Source organism: Artemia franciscana, chromosome 8 (assembly GCF_032884065.1).
Source record: "Artemia franciscana chromosome 8, ASM3288406v1, whole genome shotgun sequence".
Classification (NCBI taxonomy): Eukaryota; Metazoa; Arthropoda; class Branchiopoda; order Anostraca; family Artemiidae; genus Artemia; species Artemia franciscana.
The window spans coordinates 31,497,562-31,515,907 of NC_088870.1; the positions used below are offsets into that span (position 1 = coordinate 31,497,562).

The window sequence follows — 18,346 nt, forward strand, 5'->3', positions numbered from 1 at the left end:
GTATCTGGAAGCCTTATAAATATCTAACAGTTTCCGAAAACCTACCCGGTTCAGTATTCCGTTTAATTGGTGCGCAGCCTACAATTCATTTATTGTAAAAAAAATAAAATAGAAAAACATTTTATTTCTTAATTTTTTTCCACCCGTAATTAAAGAATGACATTAATATTTAAAGTACCGAGGATATCAAAATAAAAACATACTTTGCCCTCCCCCTAGATCCATCTTAGGCTTATTCGGTGCTAGGCTTATTTCGGCCTTAAATAAAAAAAAAATAAGTTTTTTGAAATGAAAGTAAGGAGTGACATTAAAACTTAAAACGAACAGAAATTACTCCGTATATGAAAGGGGCTTTTCCTCCCTGACGCCCTGCTCTTTACGCTAAAGTTTTTTATTGTTTTAAAAAGTAGAGTTGCGAGAAAGAATCAAACTTTAGTGCAAGGAGCGGGGTGTCGAAGAGGAAAAGCCCCTTTCATATTCGGAATAATTTCTGTCCGTTTTAAGTTTTATTGTCGCTCCTTACTTTCATTTCAAAAAACTTTTTTTTTATTTAATTTCTGAAAGTTTTTGAATTAATCCATGTCTGATTTTGGCTCTCCGTACATAAATTATTAAAACGAAATTTGCATATTAATTCTTTTTTTGGCTAAATGGCTTTCTCTTAGTTTTGATCAGACAATTTTGAGAAATAAGGGGTGGGGAAGGAGGCTTAGTTGCCCTCCAATTTTTCGGTTACTTAAAAAGACAACTAGAACTTTTAATTTTTAACGAACGTTTTTATTAGTAAAAAATATACGTAACTTAACAATTAACTTACGTAACAAACTTTTATATTCTTATATTTTTGATTATATATATGAGGGGGTTTGTCCCCTCGTTAATACTTCGCTCTTCACACTAAATCTTAAGTTTTGTCCCAATTCTTTAAGAATGACCCCTGGATCAGAAAGGCCGTAGAATAAATAGTTGAAATTACTAAAAATAATTTAGTATAAAGAGCGAAGTATTTATCTCCTCCTAAATACCTCGCTCTTTTTGCTAAAGTATTTTTAGAACCCCTCATATGCGTAATAATCTCTGTTCGTTTTAAGTTTTAATGCTTCTCCTTACTTTCAATTGAAAAAAATTTTTCATGTTTATATTTTCATTGTTTTTTTTATAGTAATTCTAAAAAATCTTGCGCCCTTTTCATTGAATTTCTCTTCCCCCATGAAATATTCCTCCAAGGAAAGATCTTCCCATATAGCCCCCTCCCCTAAACCCCACACCCAAACCAAAAAAATCCCCCTGAAAACGTCGGTACATTTCCCAATAACCATTACTGTATGTAAACATTGGTCAAAGTTTGTAACTTGCAGCCCCTCCCCCAGGGACTGTGGAGTGGGGTAAGTCATCCCCAAAGACATAGTTATTCTGGTTTTCGACTATGCGGAACAAAATAACTATCTCAAAATTTTGATCCGTTGACTTTGGGAAAAAAATGAGGGTAGGAGGGGGCCTAGGTACCCTCCCATTTTTTTGGTCACTTAAAAAGGGCACTAGAACTTTTCATTTCCGTTAGAATGAGCCCTCTTGCAACACTCTAGGACCACTTGGTAGATACGATGACCCCTGGGGATAAAAAAGAAAACAAAAAAAACGAACAAACAAATAAACACAAACCCGTGATTTGTCTTCTGGCAAAAATTACGAAATCCCACATTTTTGTAGATTGGACCTTGAAATTTGTTCTCTAGGGTTCTTTGATACGCTGAATGCGATGGTGTGATTTTCGTTAAGATCCTATGATTTTTAGGGGGTGTTTCCCCTATTTTCCAAAATAAGGAAAATTTTCTCAGGCTCGTAACTTTTGATGACAAAGACCAAATTTGATGAAACTTATATATTTAAAATCGGTATAAAAATCCAATTCTTTTGATATATCTTTTAGCGTCGAAATTCCGTTTTTTAGAGTTTCGTTTACTATTGATCCGGGTCGCTCCTTACTACAGTTCGTTACCACGAACTTTTTGATGGAAAACTCCCCCACCCTTAAAATCCCCCCTATGTCCCCCTATGATCTTATGTCTCCCTATGCCCCTATGTCCCCAAGGACATCCAATCAAAATTTCGGACAGACACTTGATTTAACATGGTCAAAAGCTTAATAACTCTGCTTTTGGGGATGATATGGCACCCCTCCCCCCAGAGTCCAGTGGTGGACTATGGTATTTAGTTTTTTCGTCTTATAGTATTTATTTTTATATTTAAATTTTATTTTAGTTCCTTTCTTATGTTTCTGGGGGATGAGTTACCATAGCAGAGTAAGATAAAGTTTAACATTGGGGCTGCGGGGAAATTAACCCCTAATGCAAACTTATTGGACATTTCAAAGTTGTGGACAAAACAAGATATCTAAAAATTTAATCCGATATCAATACGGGTTAGAGAAGGGAGGGATAGCAGAAAAATAACCGAGATTGTCCTCCAGCAGCTTTTGGTCTTGAAAAAGGACACAAAAACTTCCAATTTTCTATCGGATATAGTCCCTTCCAAAATAGCAATCTATTTGAAATGGGTGGGGAAAATGTCTTGGCACTTTTCTGGCCCTTTTTTTTAGCTGTTTTTTTATTTTTCTTCTGCATGACAAAGCTTCACGAAAGTTTCAGGCCAACCAGAAAAATTCGACACTTTTCCAACCTCCTTTGGTAGAATAGGGACCGATTTCAAAGGGTCCGATCCTTTGAATAATTTTTTATATAAGTGCCCCCTTGGGGCAAGAACTTATGACCGGAATTTTCAATTTTATCAAGGAAAACGTTTATGTGGCTCATTACTGGAGCCCTAATCCCTCTCCCTTCCCACAGCAAAATGATGATAGATTATTTTTACCAGGAAAATAATCCCTGATTTGACACTTCACATAATTTAAGGCCCTTATCCCAGGGATCCTTATCCCAGGGGGGTTATGTCTTCCTTTGATGCAAATTTATTGATATTTTCTACTATTCTGAACAAAATGGGTACCTCTAAATGTTGATTAGGTGTCCCATGGGAATTCAAAGGGACCAGATATCAAGAAAAGTTCTAGGACAGGGACTGATTATTCTCCAATAGCTTTTGGTTTTTCATTATACTGAAATTATGTAATATTACAGGTATTGAGTGCCAAATATCAACTAAATCAGCTACCGCTTCCAATTTAAAAGTTTTATTTTGTGAATTGTTTTATGATTGTGAATAAGAGAAAAAAAGGCAACGCTGCAATTTGTAGCCGTAAATAAATTGTTGTGACAGACTAATCAAATGCAAACCCGCCAAACTGGGTATTGTTTCTTACGAACTTCAGATCTACACATCCTTCTTCTTTTTGCTCCTCCCCGCTATTTTGCAAATGGTTAAAAAGAAATCCACAAATTTGCGGTTTTTAAACCCATTCATATCCACCAGAGCGACATTAGTTTCTTTTAGACGAGTAGGCCCAATGAAGGGGGTTGTTTGAAGTGTAATCGGCTGTTTTGTCCAGCCCACAATTTTTTTTTGTGCGAATGCGCGACCCCCACGGGAAAGCTCAGCCCGTCCGTGGGGATTTTTAGTCCTATCTGAGACGCGAGAAAGAAGTGAAATAAAGGAAAAGGATATACACCTGGAGTGAGGAATACTTTAACTCTGAGAAAAGGTATTATTAGGGATTTATATTTATCGGGGGTTCTATGAATATACATCAGTGAATTCAATGCGGCGACTTACTCAATGGTTTTATATGCATATAGGCAAAATTCTTTAAGGAAATTTGTATAATATACTTAATGTGTTCATTGATTATGGGTGCCAACTTACAAACTTTCTTTTTTTTTTGGGGGGGGGGGCTGGTGGAAAATTTGTTTCTTATAAAATAGGGGTAATTTTCTTTTATCATTTCCTTCAAATAAAAACGCTAAAAAGAGGTATTCTTCAATAAAAATATCGAACAGAAATTATACTACTCTAAAAAGAATTTTGGTTACTTCCCCCTCCCTAACGTAAACCTTCTAAAGTCTTTTGCGTATTTGCACTTTACTGAAAACCAAATATATTTTTAACATTTTTTATGATTATAATATAGGAAAATAACAAATATACTGTTAAATAAAATGTTAAATGTTGAGCTGCTGAGATTTTCAGGGGGGTAGAAGCCATACTCCGGTTTGGAATAATTTCTGTTCGTTTTAAGCTTGACTGGAGTATTCATTTCAATGACTAATTGTTTTAGGATTTATTTATTCATATATATTAATACCTTATTTAATCGTGATTGATGTAGTTATTTAGTTTAACATTTTTCATTTTGTGTTTCATTTATTCTTTGATAGTCATTAAATAAAAAAACAAGTTTTTTGAAATGAAAGTAAGGAGCGACATTAAAACTTAAAACGAACAGAAATTACTCCGTATATGAAAGGGGCTTTTCCTCCTCGACGCCCCACTCTTTACGCTAAAGTTTTTTATTGTTTTAAAAAGTAGAGTTGCGAGAAAGAATCAAACTTTAGCGCAAGGAGCGGGGTGTCGAGGAGGAAAAGCCCCTTTCATATACGGAGTAATTTCTGTTCGTTTTAAGTTTTAATGTCGTTCCTTACTTTCATTTCAAAAAACTTGTTTTTTTTATTTAATTTCTGAAAGTTTTTGAATTAATACATCTCTGATTTTGGCTCTCCGTAGGCTACATAAATTATTGAAATGAAATTTGCATATTAATTCTTTTTTTGCTAAATGGCTTTCTCTTAGTTTTGATCAGACGATTTTGAGAAATAAGGGGTGGGGAAGGAGGCCTAGTTGCCCTCCAATTTTTCTGTTACTTAAAAAGGCAACTAGAACTTTTAATTTGTAACGAACGTTTTTATTAGTAAAAAATACACGTAACTTAAGAATTAACTTACATAACAAACTTTTATATTATTATATTTTGATTATATATGTGAGGGGGTTTGTCTCCTCGTTAATACCTCGCTCTTCACACTAAATCTTAAGTTTTGTCCCAATTCTTTAAGAATGACCCCTGAATCAGAAAGGCCGTAGAATAAATAGTTGAAATTAATAAAAATAATTTAGCATTAAGAGCGAAGTATTTATTTCCTCCTAAATACCTCGCTCTTTATGCCAAAGTATTTTTAGAACCCCTCATATGCGTAATAACCTCTGTTCGTTTTAAGTATTAATGCTTCTCCTTACTTTCAATTGAAAAAACTTTTTCATTGTTTTTTTTTTTTAATAGTAATGCTAGAAAATCCTGCGCCCTTTTCATTGAATTTCTCTTCCCCCATGAAATATTCCTCCAAGGAAAGATCCTCCCATATAGCCCCCTCCCCTGAACCCAGGCACGTACGCAGGATTTTTTTTCAGGGGGTGGGCAAAACCTTTGAAACAACAGATATAAAGTAGCACTTTTTTTATTTAGTAATGCAAAAAGCACGTATATCGGAAAATACAGACTAACTTTAATCCGTAGTATTGTAGCGGATGGGGGGGGGGAGAAGACTGAAGCCTCAAAAGTACGTTTTAGGCTCGGGTTATGTTCATAGCGATTTAGAACCAGTAATTAATCTATTATATCTCACTGAAAGGAAAATTTTAGGGTTAACAGTGCAATATGGATGCTGTGGGGGGTAGTTCTTTTATTGCAAAAACGTAGATTTTAATTAAAAAGGACAGTTTCCAAAATTGATCCATTAAAAGCTGTACTTTATCCTGAAATGGGGGGGGGGATAAAAGCCCTAATATCAAGGATAATTCTATTTTGCGGTGGAAAACAAACTTTTTTCACAAAAAAATAACAGCACAATTGCTAATTACTTAAAAGAGGATACACATGTATCTAGATTCTTAATAAATATCCTACTTTTGCTAGAAATCCCAATAAACCATGGACTAATTTAACATTTGACAAAGTTTCGGGGGGGGGGCTGAAGGCCCCCCCTGTGTACCAGCCATCCTGAACCCCACACCCAAACCAAAAAATCCCCCTGAAAACGTCGGTACACTTCCCAATAACCATTACTGTATGCAAACATTGGTCAAAGTTTGTAGCTTGCAGCCCCTCCCCCAGGGACTGTGTGGGGAGGTAAGTCATCCCAAATACATATTTATTGCGGTTTTCGACTATGTGGAACAAAATGGCAATGTCAAAATTTTGATCCGTTGACTTTGGGAAAAAATGAGCGTGGGAGGGGGCCTAGATGCCCTCCAATTTTTTTGGTCACTTAAAAAGGGCACTAGAACTTTTCATTTCCGTTAGAATGAGCCCTCTTGCAACAGTCTAGGACCACTGGGTCGATACGATGATCCCTGGGAAAAAAAAAAACAAAAAAAAAAACGAACAAACGAACAAATAAACACACACCCGTGATTTGTCTTCTGGCAAAAAATACGAAATCCCACATTTTTGTAGATTGGACCTTGAAATTTTTTCTATAGAGTTCTCTGATACGCTGAATTCGATGGTGTGATTTTCGTTAAGATCCTATGACTTTTAAGGGGTGTTACCCCCTATTTTCCAAAATAAAGCAAAATTTCTCAGGCTTGTAACTTTTGATGACAAAGACTAAGTTTGATGAAACTTATATATTTAAAATCAGTATAAAAATCCAATTCTTTTGATATATCTTTTAGCATCAAAATTCCGTTTTTTAGAGTTTCGCTTACTATTGAGCCGGGTCGCTCCTTACTACAGTTCGTTACCACGAACTGTTTGATACTCTTGAATTAACTAACGTATCGGTTGCGCAGGTAGGTGCTTACAACATCAATTCCTTTTTATGCTATTGAGTGAAAAATCGATATCTGGATAATGCATAATTGCCCACAACAATTTCATTTATTTTAAAAGCACAAAAAGTGCACCTCGTTTGCATCTTTTATAGAATACTACATAGACGAAAAGACCATGCATAGACTATTAAATCCGTTTCCTTTTCTTTTTCTTACGGTCAAAACAGAATATCATTATCTTTAAGGAATTCATTTCTTTTCGAGCCTCTGATCATTAAGTAAAAGGTTAATATATTTTATATTACTTTTTTTTTCACACAGATTACTAGGCAGTGAGAAATAGTTATGCCTTTGTTTTTCTTTTTTCTTTTTGTTTTACAGTTCAATAACAATTATTCCATTCTTTAAAATAATTCCAGCTGCAGATATATAATGTGTTAAATTTTGTGTGAGAAAAATTTAATTTGGAAGGACTGAAGAACGGAGATGTTGAGGCATCTTTAAAATGTCAAATATATTTATTAAATATTCCATAGTGCAACACAAACAAAGAAATGACAATTTTCTGTGGAGAGGTGAAGGGAGTAAAAAATATACCAGAAATTTTATGCCGCATTTTTTTAGCCTTCCCAGGAGGAAGGGTCCTTCAGACCAATTTTCGACAAAGTCTTGGTGCCTATCCCTTTCTCTCTGTGCACAGGCATTACAGTGCTCTAATTTTTGTTAAACTGGTCTAACTTTTTTTTTTACAAAGGTCTAATTTTTTTTCTTATTACATGGAATATTATGGAAGCAAACATACGCAAAGCATAAGTCACAGAACTGCTTAAACTTGTATCTGTCATATTGTTTGTTTGACTGTTAGGATTTTTTTTCTTTTTTTAGTTGTCTTATCGAAAAGTAAATACATTATATAACTATTTTTATTTTGTTTCCATGTTTTTTTGTGGAGGAAGGTGGGCGTGGGAGTTAGGTTTTATGAAGGATTCTTCTATAGTATTTCCCTTGATGGGAGGGATCCAAACATAAGTTTTTAAACCTAAACAACTAAGGGCTAGCTCAAACTCCAGCAGACTAGTCTTAGACATTATTTAGTAAATTCCCTGTATGTACTTAAAGTTCCAAAATTTCCTTAAAAAGTAGAGATAACAAATTATGTAAGGACTCCAACATAATATGCATTGATTTTGGATATATCAAAAAGCTTTTTCTATGATTAAGCTAATGTCTATCCTTATTTTTTCTAATTCGTTGGGCCCAATAAAATGAAAATAAACGAAATTTGTGTTCAACAGGTATAAATCTTCTTACAAGTATTAAAAAAAGGTATTCAAAATTTCTTACAAGTTTTATTTCTATCTTTAATTTAGTTTCTCAGAAAATTGGATTTCTTGGTTATCCTACATAGATTGCTTTTATTAACTTCAAACTCACCAATTATACACAATTTGGTATAAAAATGAAACAGAAAAGTATTTGACAAACCTTTCTAATAGAAAATGATGTTGAGTGGTAAGTCTAAACTTTATACTGCATACTTTTAAACCACAGTCAGACAGAAAATATTTTTCTCGATAAAGAAAAAAAAATGCAAACAGCTAATAATGTTTTTTTAAGTAAATATTCGGACTTCTAATTGTTCGAGCTGTTTTCAAACAATATCATTTGTGGCATAAAAAATCGGAAAAACGTCTGTGGAGCATCTAAAAGAAATTTCATAGATCAACAGATAATTGCTATAAGATTATAGTTGTAATCTGCTATGAAACGGAAATATTTACCATTTATTTTACTTGTATGTCAAATTAGATTAGATTCTGTTAATAGAATAATTTGAATTTGTGCAAGCTTTTTCTGCAATAACCGAGACTCTCCTTTCTTTGTGTTTTTTCTTCTCTTTTTTTTAGTTTGGATGCTGCAACTTACTTAAGCTTTTTACTCTGTTTTCAACTTTGTCCACGCTTTGGTTTTATTTTATTATTCATCTGTTTCTACTTTTCTTGTGGAAATTCTTTAGATTTACTTAGGCTTGGAAGTGTTAGCCGGCGCAGGAAAGGTTCCCGAAAAGAGTAAGGCCGGAGTTTGCGCTTTTTCCGAAATTTCGCATGTCTCCACCCACAAACAGAAAACTGAGCGGTTAAGATCTGAGAAAGAAATAAACGGTTTTCAGAAGCCTGTTTGGGTTACTAGATAAGAAAAAAAGCCTAATGTGGATACTATACCAATATAATCCGTGATCGTTTGTTAATAGTTGTATCCGTAGATATATTATGGCAGATGTCCAAGCAGTGCAAACAGCACGTGCACCCTTACCCATTGCTCCGCCGGACTCAGAAATGTGGCCTATGCCAAGAAACACGATGCCACCTACTTTACCAGATTCATCAATGATGGAAAAACTAGTTCATGATTTGCAGGTATTGATCTTTTCTTTCCCGTCGGATCCCTCTTCTCTTAGAAACCCGTCGGTAGATGATATAATTCTATTCTAAGCTAGAAAAACAAATCTGTCACCTATCTATGCTGATTGCCTACTTTTACCCGCTTTGATTAACTATATTTAATCAAAATATCAACGAAATCATACAATGTATCCCAAAATTTAGCACCGTTTGGAAAATTTAGAGTTCAGATTGAGGCCCATTATCTCAAACAATGGATCTTAAATAAGGAGGTGAAATCAGGCCCGTGTTTTTTTTTCCAGAATCTTGGTTTTCTTTTTTATGATGTGTCACTAATTCTTTCTGACGTTGATCACTAGGCTCGTAGTAGCGCAAAATCTTAAAACAGGATATTCTATTTCTAAGGATAAAAATCCCTGTAGAGATCACAAAGAGAAACTATGAGGAGGTCGTTCAAAATTGGGGCAATACTCTCTACTAGCCTATAATACAGTCTTGCTTCTAATTCAAGCAGCAATGAAGGTTGAATTATATAGCAACAAAGGCAATTAGTGAAGATGTAACATTTTGGAAATGAAGACTATTGAATTGTTAACACGAAATTCGTTCTTTATGATTTTTTTTCTACAAAACTGACTACTAATCAATAGTGAATTACCATAAACTAAAAAAACGCAAGTTTTGGAACGCTAAAAAACATAAGAAATGTCGTAACAATGACAAAATTCTTATTTGGTATTAGGAGTTTTTGTGCTTTAGGTGCCATTCCGGTTTTTTTTAGGGTCAGGCAAGCCACAAGAGTTTTCTAGTTTTTCAATGCCGAAGAAGAAGTCCAAACAGAAGCTTTAACTCGTTTTTGACACAAATACAGAGTTCTTTTTTTCATTTTAGAAGGGGGCTGGGAAATGATTAAGATATAATCGCAGTAGCTAAAATCCGTTGCTTGAAAACGGTCATAGTAGGGCTATTTAAGACTTGTATATTCTTTGCATATTTTCGTAAGAAGCAGTTAGATTAATTTGATAAAAATCAATAAAGAATCTCTAAATACAGTCAAAAATACTGTTGGCACAATTAACTGCATAATACATCATTACTGTGTGTGTACTGTTGTCTTATGTGTAGAGTCTGACCACTTACTTGACTGACTTATTATCATCCACCCTCCTCAATTTGTGCCATGGAGTACGTGACACTTTTTTAAATAAATAAAAAATCCCATTTTTGCTAACGCTCCTGGAATTTTAAGTAGATTCATTTAAAACATGGAACATCTGCAGATAAACTTTAAATGGACTGTTTTCCAGGGAAGGACTTTTCTTTATTGAAGTTTTTGTTTTGCACTTTCTTTTTATGCATTTAATTTCAGATTGATTATATTGTACCGTATTGGACCCAGCAAAAATCTGAGGGTCTACAGCGGCAGATTTTGCAGTATATCCGGTTAATGCTGTGTTAGTGTAAGCCTAGCTTCAGATCTCTCCAAGAAAAGTCATACATCTAGCTTTTAGTAAAGTGTTCCAAACATAACCTCAGTTGAATTTACACTGGAAGTAAATAATTACACGCCCAGCTTTCCATACATAGAAAAAAAATGTTTGGTTGACATTCACTCTAAAATTTCGTTATTTCAAGTTACATTGTTTTAAAAGAAAATTATAAGAGAATTAAAAAGAAAAAAAAGTTTAAAATTTATATATATATATATATATATATATATATATATATATATATATATATATATATATATATATATATATATATATATGTCTTTGAATATATGAAATCCCTGGACCATTCCTGGCCCAATCCCTTTAAGACCATTCAAAATAACAGACAGAAATACAGTTTGGGAAAGGGTCAGGAAGGGAGGGAACATTTAACATTGATAAAAGTGCATGCGCAAATGAAACATTTCCCTGAAAATAGATAATGATATTCCTAGACTTCCTTTCAATCCTTCTAAAAAAGACACGAACTGGCTTTATTTGATTCGAGGTTGTCGAATGCATCTTGCCCTCATCTTTATCGTGAAAAGTCGTCCATGGCATTTTGGGTAGAAAATTAAAGTTACTTAATCTAAAATCACTGCTGTTGAATAGCCTTTTCTTTTACATACAAGTGAAATGTTATATCCAAACTTGTGTATTAAGAACGGATCCTATTTTAATGAGGTATGCATGTGCTTATGGACACCAGGCTGGTAGACACACACGTAGTGCAGCCTCATATTCAAATTCGCACTTAATCCCAGCGTTGCTAAAATTTACTTACACATGGATTTTTCATGTTATTCATAGTTTCATATCTGGTTGGACGAATCCCCCCCCCATTCCACAAATTAAACCCCCTCTTAAGCGTAAGAAATTCCTATATGTGTGCATGTCTCTGACCAATAGCTATACAAACTTTCACCAAATATTTAGGGTCCAGGGACAAGAACTTCCCTTGAAACGTCACTTAATAGCCTCAACCTTATCAGAAAAGTTTTGGAGAGCCCTTGATATCTATAAATACCTAATGCTGACATACTACTACTTGTTAGAAATTAAAATCGTAGATTATATCCTTAATGAAATGAAAACTTAGTGCCCAGGCCTCCTACCGATACACTAGTGGCTTCACTTGGAGGTAGGGGACCTGTGCCACCTAGATTACTCCTCAAGACTTTGAAAAATAACTTCCTGAGGGATACATTTTCATTGATAAGCCTTATATTTGTAATCCCATTGAAGAAAATTGAACAAAACGACAAATCTGCACCCTTAGATATTGAAGAATTCATTTTTACCCCCCCCCCCCATGTAAATCTCGTGAATTGTCAACATTATACTATTAACTATACGATTTAACAAATAATAGAAACAAATTGCATAAATGATCAAAAAGCTTTCGGACGGCTTAAAATAATTTGCAAGGGGTCAATGAAAATATCCAAAAATCTTTCACATACTTGAAAGCATTAAAGGGATGGGTCACAATTTACTTACTCATTGTTACCTCGGCAATGTTTGAGAGCAATTTCTCTGAGTACAGGATAACGAAGTGGTATCTTTAGCTGAGGCTTTGCTGTTGTTAAGATATAAAAAAGCTATTTTAAGTTTTAGTGCTGCTTTAATTGACATTTTTTGTGCTCACCACATGCCAGGGTTTTTCAACTAGTTTCGACATTCGCTAGCTTGCTTAGCTTGCAAAAAAATGTGTCTTATTGTCCCTATAATATTTAGTCCAAAATTTTGTTGGTTAAGCAATGATCTTAAAGAATAAAAAAAAAACAGATTTTTTTTTTGCTGGAGAGATATCGAAATACGAGACTATTAACATAGCGTAGGAGAAAAATTTGGAGAAAAAATTTACTTTTATATTTTATCATTATAAATAATGTAAAATTAAAACATATTTTTTTAGTATTCGTGTATCGTTATGATTGTCGCTTTTATCATAATTATTTAAAGAGTTCTTAATAGACGTCAATGGCCCTGCTTTCAGAATCATGCTGTAGTATTTCGAGGGGATGTGTTTTTATTTAGTTTTTGCTAGTAATTGATATTAAATAAACGAATAAGATAAACAAATAGGAAATTGAAATAGTTCGAAATGTATTAGTCTGATATTCTATGGGAAGTATTCAACAAATCCTTTTTTATTGTTCTCCTATATCTTTATCTATAGTGTCTAAAAAAATAGAGGTCTGACAGACTTATCTATTAACCAGTGAAAGGACATCATTTTTATACAAATTTAAAAAGGAATTATGCCAGATCTTGCCTATCACTTACTCGAACTATCTGTCTTGGCTTTTTCTACAATTAGCCATGGCTTGATACCTGCAACTACTTGATTTTAATTCAAAATTAATGGTAATTTAATGATAAACTAGAACGTGTTTTAATATGTTAACTACTAAAATGTTATTTAATAATGAAGACCTATTTTCAGTATTTTATAAATGTTGTGTTCTATCGTCAGATGATGTAGTTTTTAATCTTCTATGTACTTTAAATAAAAAAAGGATCATCTTTACCATTATCCTACCATGTCGGTTTGGTCCCTGCCTCAAGATTTTGTTTACCAGGACCAATCCTTAGACAAATGCCATTCTAGTGCATAATTATACTGAATTTATTGTCCACTTTTGTTTATCCTCTATTCATTTAATCTCAAACTATGTCACGCGTACCCTGGTGGTGAGTCATGCGTAGTAAAAAATGCTCAAATTCCTTGTGGTTGTCGGAAAATTCCCTCTTTTTAAATAAGGAATAAAAGAAAAAAAATCCGGGACGATTTTTGGCTCCTGTCATTTTAATTATAGAACCCAAAGATTTTTCATTGCCTTGACGGATTCGATTGTTTTTTTTTACAACTTAATATCATGGCTAACAATTACTTTTTACATTATAGTAGAATTATGTTGACTATTAAAATGGTAACTCCATAAACGTAAACTAAACTAAAATGACTGAAAATTTATTTTTACTGCCCTCTTCATTGACCAAGGATTCTCTCTGCTCGAGCACCAGCTCGGGCCTTCTAACTACATGAATGACAGCAAATCCCGGGTTGAGAATTTGTCTCCATCATATTTGAGCCTTATGAGCATAATTTAGAATCAATTGGGTAAGACTAAGTGGACTAATGATCTTCATCCACAATTTTAAAAACAAGTCCTAAAAAAGGATTTTTCCTTTTATTTCATTTAAATTTTACTTCAAAGGATACAATTTAATAAGTCAAGATACAAATCCTTTTAATCAAGCAATTGTAGAACTGTATGCAGAGAAAAAGTCTTAAGGAATGTGCCCCTTATAAATGACAAAACACAAGTTTTCACGATTTGTCTCATAATATTCTATATTTTTACCCGAAGATCCAAGGAGCTATTTCAGCCGAATTTTGGGGTGATAAAGGTCCTGGAACCTAGAATTTTCTAAAAGGAGTAAGAAATTGCAGAAATGATTTTCACCACAATTCAAAGGGCTGATGTCTAATTCTCATTTTCATATTAAAAGGAAATCCTACCATGAATGGGACTTAGTGATGTCATTAGCCCTCCCCCAGTGGGTATCTATGGCGAAGTAGATTTCTAATCTAAGAGCTCAATTACAATCTGTTTATTGGGATCACTGGTTGATATTCATTTCCCCTACCTTTCGATTTTTTCTTTAGAATGGACGAATTAGTAGTTTTCAGCTTTATTACAGAGCATGAATCCTATCTAATTTTTCCACAAGTTGAACTTCCAACTCCATCAACTTAATTAGCCTCTCCTCTGCATCTCTACTCCAGCGGACAATTTCATGCATGTTCAATAAGGTTTTTCCTATTTTTCTAGTATCTCTACTGGAAAACCTAATTTTCTTATTAGGAATTCTAGGTTAGAAACATAATTGTGTTGGAAAAAGAATAATTTTTGAGACTCCCAAGAGAGGTCACCGCTAAGAACGGCTTGGTTTCTTTGGAAAAAGAAAATGAAAAATTAATCAACTCCATTCAAGTTCAAATTGGAGCATTTGCGCTTCCCGAGTTTTCATTCCTTTAGCACACTGAAAAATGTACAGAAAAGAACTCAATATACAGCCAATCTCTTGTAGATTATCTGGTTTTTCATGTATTCTCTTCTTGTTTGCAAAAAAGAGCGGTTGGGCAAGGACATGTTTACAAAGTTGAAATGAACAGCTTAATTTAAAATAAGCACTTAGGGAGTTGGTAAGTTCAGACGCCAAGTAAATACTACTTATTGGGTACTTATATATAATTAGATAAAAATTCAAGCAGTGATTTCGTTCCTGTCAAAGTTTAGTAAAACTATATGCGTGGTGATAGATTTAGTTCGAGGAGGGATGGCATGACATAGTAATTTTTTTAATAGCAAAAACTTGCCGTAAAAATCTGACTTCAACCAAAAAAGCTAAAACAAAAACAGATACAATGCTATAGACTTTTATTATCTCATTCTCAACATCGCGCAATACTCGTATTTCTTTTCAAACATAAACGATTATTAATTCAAGTTTTTCTTCAAACTAAATAGTGCATGCAAGGCTTTTATTCTAGGTATGGAAAATAAAGACATTGTATATTAGAAATCCACCTCGGCCACTCAAGGGGAATTATGTTTTTGAAGGGGAGGGAAGAGTCTTTGGAAGAAAAACAGATAGATACAGATTATAGGAAAATATACGAAAGGAAGAGAGCAAACCGTAAGTTTCTTGAGGTTTAGGGGCGCAGAGCTATAATCCAAAGGTCGCTTTTTTTTAGCATATACCTGCTACACATGTGTCGTAGTTATTTTTGGCAAGTTCCTCCTATAAAAGTCCAGGGATATCAAAAGATTCTAAAATAAAAAAAAAAATGCAAACACCAAAAATGACTCATTTTTACATTTTATCTGTTATGTAATATATTTTTTCCTTTACTTAGTCAATACAAGTGGTGTTCTTAGCCTGTAGTGTAATACGCAAAAAAAACTAACTTTTAGGATGATAAAAATCCCATGTTTGGATCGGTTTTGTCTTCGGGTATTAAATGCTAGACATTAAAATTTTTCATAGATATTACTTTCTGTGGACGTCACAGGCTAGTCACTTGAGAGGGAAAGCAACGGTTTTTACCAACTGGCTGGACATTCAAGCCAATTAGATCAACATTGATAAAATTGGGCTAAGGCGCAAGGAAATTGGTTAAGTTGCGGCACTTCGCGTCACTGTCTTACGGACACAGTTCTTCAGCCAAACTGTGTTGAACGTTTGCCCCCTTCCAAATATGTGATATTTCTTTTTGAATCTTTTATTGCTTTTAGTTTGGTGGTGGCTTAGTAAAACTAACTTTCTGCTTTTCTCTCTAACTGCTGGGACAGGTGTTTGAATCAGCCTTACTCCATACAAAGTTACAGGCTTGTGGTCTGGCTAGTTTAATGGACGACCGGTGGAGTATGGAACAAGTCTGGAAGGTATGATAATAGTAAACATCTTGTTTGTTGAGGCACTCTTCTCCTTTTTTACTTAAAAAAATTTATTTTCAAGTTTTCTGTTTTTCACTAATCTTATTTTCATGTTTAATTGTATGATGCTTTTATTTATTACTATCGCAAATGAAGTAACAGCATTGATAGGTGGTGTTTTTTCTTTAGGTGGTGTTTTTTCTATAGGTGGTGTTTTTTCTATAGGTGGTGACTTTCCTCATCTTCTTCTTCAAAAATATTTCTGTCTCTGCTCTCCCTTCTTCTGACTTTTGCTTTTGTTTGTTTGTTTTACTTTATTTTTCATTCATATTCTTGTTCAGCATTTACTTTTATGGGTTGAACCCCAATGAAAGTATTTTGTTATGCTTCCGTATGACGGAATCTATTTTATTTCGGTTATGAGCGATTTCGTTATTAAATTGTTGTCATTAGGAACTTATTTTTATACGAGTTTCAGTTTTAATCTTCTCGGGCGGTGTTTCGTTAATATACAAGTTTGACTTCTTGCTATTTCACATGACACTTAACATAGATACTCACATACACACTTAACAATCCCTGCATATTGCTTTGAATGCATCAGAAAACTATCATATGACTGCATTACAGCTATGAAAAGGAGGCTAAAGAAAAGTAATAATCTTAAAACAACAAAATACAAGTAGAACAATAGCGAACTGTACAAGTAGAACAATAGCGAAAATACAAGTAGAAAAATGCGAACTTTATATGAAGATTTTACCCTATATCCAAGGGCTGTTTTAATGATACTGTTTTAATGATACTAGGACTGTTTTAAACTGATTTTAGTGTTAATGGTGGTATTTTAATGAAATTTTCTTACATATTTTCTTTCGTTTGTTTTGCTGAGAATGGTCTTTAGATATAGGGCTGGAATATCCATTCGAAGTTTGCACTCCACTGCCTTATAGGAAAGAATTCCCTATTGTTCTGCTTGAATTTTGTTGTTTTTGATGGAAAGGCTGTGTCGTCTTTGTCGCTATTTATAATGTTAAAAACATTTATAAAATGAAGTTGTTGATCAGATGAAAGTTATTTAGGGTATTATTTTTAACAAGTAATTTGAAAGCCTGTTGTTGAATATATTGATAATATAATATGTATGGATAAAAATAAATGGAATGTTGAAAACGATTGTACTTAAAAGGATGGTTTTATGTTTTGTGTTTTATTTTTTCAAATTGTCCCATTAAAACAATGCAAATAATAATGAATGAAAAATTATACACTATAATGTCTCTGATACAGGACTTTTCGTCCACCTTAAAAGTCGCCAAGTACCATAAATTACTTTTCAATTCGAGTCGCGTCGAAACATCAATGGAGGAAAAAACAGTTTGGTAGCTTAATCCCACATCACAGGCAACACGACAAAGTTGCCTAAGTAAAGAGCAATATAGCTTCAGTGTGTTATTAATTTTTTTTTACCAGGCCACTTCGTCTGGAAGGAATGATCGTAGAAACTTGATTTGATTGACAATTAACAGTTTTAGTACCCTATTTGTTAATAAAAATTGATTAGAGGGCACCCCTCCGTCCGTCCTATTTATCTATCTAACCCGCCTTTACAGTACACAAAGAAATCCGATTAATTATTTGTGGTGGCCGATTCTATTTACTATGGTTGAAAGCTCCAAAAATTATGCCTCCAGGGATGACTTTATCCCTAAAACACCTAAGGCAAGCTGTAAATTAGACAATTTGACCATTCTTTACGTGTTAATTTTTTAATCTTTCAAACAAAGTTTTCAAAGAAAAGTGAAGAGCTATATTAAACTTAAGACCAGCAAATTCAAGGTTCTATAAAAATTCAAACTCAAAACGACCAAAAATTACAATTAAAATAGACAAAACCCAAAATAAACAATAAGTAAAATAAATATCATCTAAACCACGTTAAATCAATGATCACATGAAACATAAAGATAACAGATACTGATATAGAAGAATAAATAAATCTTAAAACGATTAAAAATTCGAGTCAAGCTTATAACGAACAAAAATTACTACAAACAGAAGTTTAGCTTATGTCCCCTTCCTCCTTTCATAACCGTACAAGTTTCAAAGCCCGTTGCACTTGTTGATACTATATGTATTTTGAACAGTGAGTAGTGATGCTATAACAGGGCTCGGAAGCAGATCATTTGCATAAGCAGTTCACTTCTCATTTGCATACTCCAAAAGGAACAAAATTAGCATAATACAAAAGATACTTAATTTGAATACTTACATGAGCACA

The 18,346-nt window shown here is 33.7% G+C and overlaps 1 protein-coding gene across 6 annotated transcripts in view; it reads left to right on the forward strand.

Annotated features, from left to right (window-relative positions):
* LOC136030301 (zinc finger protein 628-like) overlaps positions 1-18,346 on the forward strand; it is a 271,742-nt gene that overhangs the window by 133,212 nt on the left and 120,184 nt on the right. For 4 of the 6 annotated variants that reach the window (XM_065709172.1, XM_065709174.1, XM_065709171.1 and 1 more), the window contains one exon: positions 8,987-9,140. In XM_065709172.1, the coding sequence (XP_065565244.1) occupies positions 8,994-9,140 (147 nt within the window). In that variant the 5' untranslated portion in view covers positions 8,987-8,993. Of the gene's footprint in view, positions 1-3,449; positions 3,659-8,986; positions 9,141-15,977; positions 16,075-18,346 lie in introns of those variants that run through there. The other 2 variants (XM_065709173.1, XM_065709177.1) reach the window with 2 other exon arrangements.